Consider the following 7,028-nt stretch of genomic DNA (forward strand, 5'->3'; position numbering starts at 1 on the left):
GCAGTGGATGGGGGGTGGGGGGTTGTTACTTTGTGAGGGTGAAAAGGGTAACTATTGCATTGTTCTGTACAACTGAAACTAACAATAAATAAAAATTAAAAAAAAAAATAAAAAAAAAAAATTATAGGCCAACAACCCTGATATAGATGCACATATCCTCAACAAAATATTAGCAAATGGAATTCAGCAATATATTTAAAATATACAATACAACCAAGTGGGACTCATTTCTGGGATATAAGGTTGGTTCAATATCTGCAAATCAATTAACATGATACAGCATATGACCAAAATGAAACATAAAAAGCCTATGATCATATCAATATATGCAAAAAGAGCATTCAACAAAATCCAGCATCCATTTATAAAAACTCAGCAAAGTGTGAAGAGAGGAAAAATACCTAAACTAAATAAAAGCCATATAGTACAAACCCACAGCTAACATTATACTCACAGTAGCATTTTCCTTAAGGAACAAGACAAGTATGTCCATTTTCATTCCACATAGGAAGTCCTGGCCACAGTAATCGGGAAATAAATAAATAAATAAATAAAAGGCATCTAGATGGGAAAGGAAGTATAGATTATATTATTTGCAGATGACATGATATTATATATAGAAAACACTAAACATTCTATCAAAAAACTATTAGAACTGATGAATACACTCAGTAGGTAGCAGGATGCAAAATTAATATTTGGAAAACATTTGCATTTTTATACACCGATAACGAACCAGACACACCTAGTTCCCTTACACAAACACTATCTTCGAAAATGTGTCACCACATATTTAGGAATCACCTTTGTCACTGATCTTTTAGGTCATCAAATAATGTCTCAAGTTCTCTTATTTCCCCCTTCACTTACAGACCTAAGATGTCACAGCTCCTCCTGGGGGTAATAGGTAAAATAGCTTAAGCGCCCAAGCTTGGCTAGAGCAGATCTTCATTGTTCCTACTCAAAATGAAAAAATGTATATTTATACAATTACTGAAATCATAGTATCTTGAGCTCTGCTAGGCATGGAGCATTTTAAACAAGTCCAACAGAAACTCTGACCTCATAGAGTTTTAGTTTTAATAGGAGGGACAGATAATAAACAATAACATGTCTACTGCCACTCCCACCCTGCTCCCTCTGAGATACTTCCCCTGGAGCAATGCCATTCCTGAGGGCCCGTGTCCAGATCCATTCAGTGTATCCTCAACCCTCAGCATGAACAGTCAGATGAATGAGTTGATGCAGTTTAACACTGTGTTTCTTGGAAAATTAATTGTCATTATTGTAGTCTCATTAATTGTCATGTATCCAAAATATCTTTTGATCTTGGGCACTGTTCTTTCAATTCATCATGTCCCTGCAGCATGGAACCACCCAACACATAGGTCAGTAACAAGAGTCAAAGCTCTGACACTATATATAAAAACTAACTGGACCTAGTTTTAACAGAGTACCTTGTAGTATGTGTAGTAATTATTTTTAATGAAGATAACTTTTTCTGTTTTATCCTTCTCTGATTTTTTTAAATAAACTTTCTCTGGGCTAAATAGTGAAGTTGCCTTTATATTTTATATCTCTCATATTTACAGTGGCTCCTCCTTGAAGCTCTCACTTATCTTTTCCTTCTCTAATGCTTAACTCAGAACTTTGGTTTCAGAAGGAAGAGTAGACGTTTATGATCTCTCTTTCAAAGCACCTATTTTTCCATTTCATTTCAAATGGCAAAATTACTATTTGATAGATGATTTGGTTTTGAGAACCATGATTCCAACCCAAATCCAGGGATGAAAGGCAAAATAGCAGATTAGCTGTTCAGTGAGGCCATCTCCTTGACTCAATGATCTGCAGTGATCTGTCAATAGAGGGTCATTACCTCAGCTTGACCACAAGAGAGAATTTCCAATGCCTTATGTGATGTGAGGAATAGACAGGAGCATATAATTCCAGTGTCTATTAGCATCTAAACTTTCCCTTAATATGGAACTAGCACATGACAGGCAGAGTGGAGAGGAAGAAAGAAACTGGATTTTAGTGATAAAAATTATAATCTACATCAAGCTTTCCCTTAAGCTTTCCACTCTGGGATTTTTTTTTAAAGAATGGTAAGTCAACATTTATTCAAAAAGATAGGGGCATCATGATCAGTGTAGAGATCACTGCAATAGGATCTTGCAGTGAAAAAGGGAAATTTGATTGAACTCTGATGCCAAAAGGGACAAGTGGTGATTAATATTCAAGGGGCTGGTTGGACTCAGTTGATGGAAAATTACTAAGAGAGAACATCAAGGTCAGCTGGTTGGCTCAGATGGTTAGAGCACGCTCTCTGAACAACAAGGTTGCCGATTCAATTTTCACATGGGCCAGTGAGCTTCACCCTTCACAACTAGATTGAACAACAATGACTTGGAGTTCATGGGTCCTGGAAACAATGCACTGTTACCCAATAAAAGTTAAAAAAAATCAAAGCTAAAGATGATTTTTGTTAGACCAACTAACAAAATTCTTGCTGAAGTCAGGACAGGGTGATAGGATATCTAGAGTGGTCAGATACCAAGGATGGGAGATTTCACTGATTGGACTTGGCATGCTTCGTACTTAAACTGGATTCCCCATGGACAAAAAAGCAAGCCTAAGCTCAGGCCTAGTCCAGCAGAGAGTCTTTGTCAGTTACTCCTCTTGTTCAATGAAAGAAAAGACATCCCTCTTTCCTTTCAATAATGTGAAAGTCCACTTCTGATCTGGTTTTTCTTTTGTTCATTAAGAACCAGCTGAACTATTTGTTGGAACTTGGTTGTAGAGGATTTTTTCTGGATGCTTCAAGTAGCTAGGCATCTAATTATGGGAACTTCTATGAAAATAAAAAGGAAAACAAATTAATGGTTGGAGCAAAGTCTCATTCTCAGTCTGGAGGGCAGTCCATCAAGGTTTTTTGATGTTGGGCTCCAAATACCTTTTGCATTTTAAATCTTTCCTGATGGCAATGAGTGTTCTGATAAACTTGCTTCATGGAACACACACCAGGCTCAAATGTTGCCCATATAACATCTGCTGTGGTGATTTCTTTGAACTTTATAAGTTTATATTGAAATCATCCAGGTTTTCTTGTAGAGCTTCAGAAAAGGTAGTTTCAGATCTTAGTGATTCCAAGTCAGGAGGGTGGGAGAAATTTGGAAACATTAGTTTGGAGAGATATGTTGAAATACAGAGGGAAACTAGAAGAATTCAGGATCCAGTTTGATTTGTAGGCTATTTAATACCTTCGACATGCTCTCAAGAACTACTTTTGCTACTTTCATGAAATTTCAAAACAACTTCACGCTTACAGAAATGTCACAGGTACAGCACATAGTTACTTTTCCCTCTGCCCCTGAAATCATTTGAGAGTAAGTTGATGACATGAAGTTTTACCCTCTAAGACTTTACTGTGCATTACCTCCAAAAAAAGACATTCTTTTATAGAACCCAGTACAATCGTGAAATAAGGAAATCAGCATTAATGTATTAAGCCATCTAGTCCTCAGGCTTATTTCAACTTTTTACAAACGTCCCACCACTATCTTTATAACAAAAGGATCCTGTCCAGTCTCCCACGTTGCCTTCATTTGTCCACATCCCTTTAGTCTCCTTCATTCAGGAACATTCCTTCATTCCTTCAACTTAATGATCTGTTCACTTTTGAAGATGAATACCAATTGTTTTGTAGGATGTCCCTCACTTTGGATTTGTTTGATTTTCCCTCATGATAAGGTTTAGCTATTCACCTTTTGCAAGAATATATGAACATGATTGTCTGCTCTTCTCACTGCATCTATTAGGTGGTCCCATATTCCAATTTGTCCCATTACTGATGATGCCACTTCAATTCCTGGATCAAGTTGGTGTCCGCCAGGCTTCTCTGCTGCATAGCTGCTCTTTTGTACTTTGAATTTAATAGATTTTTTTGGAAAAGTCTTTAGTACTTTATGAATATACTATTTCTCATCAAAGTGTTAGTATAAAAGCATGGGTTCATATTTTTTTCAATGAGCTACCATCATTATTTCTTTTGATTCTCAAAATTCCCCAGGTTTGGCAAATGATAGTTCATTCCAAATGGCTGCTTTTCATCTCATAATTCTTGAGCACTTCTTAATTTCTGACTTTAATTGTTCAGAGTTATTTTGTATTTTGTATTTTGTCTATTCTAGACCTGGTTTAAGGCACTTTTCCAAGAACTACTGCTTTTTTTAGTAGGAAATAGTATTTAGAAAACAAGATTTGGGCACTGTGGGTGCTTCCTGGGATGTGAGTGTCGAGGTTACTAGGATAAGAAGAGTTATTTATTTATCTACCTATCCGTTATCTATTTATATATCAATACACACTTTCACATCTAAATAGCTTTCATTTCAATCCCAAACTACTTTATTCTAGGAATTTCCTTTTCTGTATCTGTAACTACTTTCTCCAATTGTGAGAATTTTGTCTCTAATTATTCGTAATACTTCGAATTATATGATCATCTCCCTCATGAATGGAACCACTCTCCTGTTGTTACAGCCAACTATAATCCGCTTACACAGAACTTCCTCCATACATCTACCCACACACCCTGTTCTGGCTCTGATACCCTGGTCAGGCCACTGCCATATTTGCACTCCTGCATGGGTGCCCTTCCCACAATGCCTGGGCTCTGACACCTACACTGAGTGCCCCTGCTTACGTGAATATCCAATTCTTACTCTTGCCTTAACACAAGCACTGGTCCAATAGTGCCACAAGGGCCATGTGAGGATACCAGTCCTCATGCCACTCCAGCTTCATGCTGGGTTCCGCCTACATTCCACATGAATGCCTTTTCCATATAGTGTGGGATCTAATACCTTGTCCAAGGCTCCCACCGTCACCTTCTTGTGTGATTTTCTCATCACTCTGTTTGGGCCCAAGGCCCTGCATCCAGCCACTGAGAACTATGCTGTCTTAGAAACTAGAAAAGCTTTGGTTTTTGAGGAATATGCAGGTTAGGGAACAGTAGTTTCAGGGATATACATAAGCACTTAGCCTAGGGAAGGCTTCAGCATCTGAAGAGAATAGCTTGGGTTAAGAAGGAAGCGAGGCTCAAGTAGTAACCCAAGGAGTCAGGGAACATGAAGCATGGGTGTGGGAAAGGCCTGCAGAGAGGAAAGGTGGCTGACACATTTCACATGTGGAAGAGAAACACCCCTGACTATGTCTGGCCTAGATGCAAGTGGTGTGTCAGAGCACTTGGAAATGGAAAGGGACAGCTCACTAAGCTCGAGGTGACAGGTTAGCAATGACAGACAGTCACTGGACACGTCCTTACAAATCATGACACTACCATTTTTTAGTTATTTATTCTTATACCTTATTTCATCTCTGGCTGACAATAGTGTTAATTTACCATACCAAAGCTTTTAAGAATCAACCCAAAAGAAGTTTCCCTGTACTCAACAGGTTGCACATTTCCCAATGTAAAGAGTTGGCAAAATTTCTGGCAAGTACTAGGGTTGTGTCAGAATCAAAAACCCAGTTTTAGACAGATAGAGAAATAGCAGGAAAAGCATGTCCTGAAACATGAACAGAGCAAGAACACTAACTCATAGGACGGTAGAATGATTCTTGTGACTATGAAGGAGAATCACATTTCTTGCAGGCAAATTTGTGCTGCCCTGGTTGGCCTTGGGCACCTGGTAGACACTGACTGTGCTGTGTTATTGAGACCAATCAGCCCTGCAGCTGTGCCCAGCCTGCCCCAACCCTGCTTATTTGCATGTGACTGTGATACAACCCACAGCCCTGGACACATTAATAGTGTGGTCACACCCTGTGCAGGAATCAGTCCCAGGCAGGACTGAGCATGGACATGAGGGTCCCGACTCAGCTCCTCAGCCTCCTGCTGCTGTGGCTCCCAGGTAAGGAAGGAGCACTTGGGGGATTTACTCTGCCAGTGTGGTCAGTACCACTTAGACTGCAGGGTAGTTAAGAGACCTGATAACATCATTAAGAGTATGGATGTGTGTTTTCTTGTTTCCATTCTCAGGAGCCAGATGTGATATCCAGATGACCCAGTCTCAAACCTCCCTGTCTGCATCAGTGGGAGACAGAGTCACCATCACTTGCCGGGCCAGTCAGAGCATTAGCAGTTGGTTAGCCTGGTATCAGCAGAAACCCGGGGCAGCTCCTAAGCTCCTGATCTATAAGGCAACCAATTTGCAAACTGGTGTCCCTTCGAGGTTCAGTGGCCAAGGATCTGGGACAGATTTCACTCTCACCATCAGCAGCCTGCAGCCTGAAGATGTGGCAACTTATTACTGTCAACAGTATGACAAGTTCCCCTCCCACAGTGTTATAAGCCTGAACATAAACCACGAAGCAGACAGCTGAGAGTTGGCAGCCCCAGCTGCTCCTCATGAGCCTCCATCAGCTGAGAGCATTTTTCAGATGCACCCACTCTTTGATGGTGACTGGAGGTTTTGGTAGCAGCGGCCAGGGAGGCCCCTCTGCACTCTAACTCTCTTTGTCTCTCCTCAGCCTCAGTGGCACACATAACAAATCTCATTTCATAAAAAACAGAGACCATGACACACGAGCTGTCTGGGCTGTGGTATCAGTCAGAGTTCATAAAGTGAAAGAGAAGCCACTCTAGGTATTCCAAGCAGTAATTGCTTAACATAGAGAATTAATTTCTAAGGTACATTCTTTCAAAGGCCTAAGGAATTAATAACTGGGGAAGCAGACAGTGGAAATGCAGGATTCCCTGGTCCTCCCCCAGAAACAAGAGCAAATATGCTGTTGGAGACAGAGGCTGTCTATCCATGTGGTCCCCAGACCTGTGGGGGAAGCCCAGAAGTGGGGGATCTGTTGCTCTCAGCTCACCAGTGATTCCCCAGTCCCCCACTCTGCCTGCAGGAACTGATGGATAGTACTGAATCCTCCTCTTGACTCCAAATGTCAGGGAGGGCCCCTCACTCAGCAACTCTATCAGAAATCACAGAGGGCAAAGGTGTCCTGAGAAATGTGCTTCC

The 7,028-nt window shown here is 40.5% G+C and overlaps 1 gene segment (V, D, J or C); it reads left to right on the top strand.

Moving 5' to 3' along the window:
* Positions 1-5,818: 5,818 nt before the first annotated feature.
* Positions 5,819-6,493, top strand: LOC109377300 (immunoglobulin kappa variable 1-5-like). The segment is given in 2 exon segments: positions 5,819-5,915; positions 6,044-6,493. Coding segments are annotated over 2 exon segments (399 nt in total).
* The last annotated feature ends 535 nt before the right edge of the window (positions 6,494-7,028 follow it).

This window comes from Hipposideros armiger, unplaced genomic scaffold (assembly GCF_001890085.2).
Source record: "Hipposideros armiger isolate ML-2016 unplaced genomic scaffold, ASM189008v1 scaffold_1360, whole genome shotgun sequence".
In the NCBI taxonomy this organism is placed as follows: domain Eukaryota; kingdom Metazoa; phylum Chordata; class Mammalia; order Chiroptera; family Hipposideridae; genus Hipposideros; species Hipposideros armiger.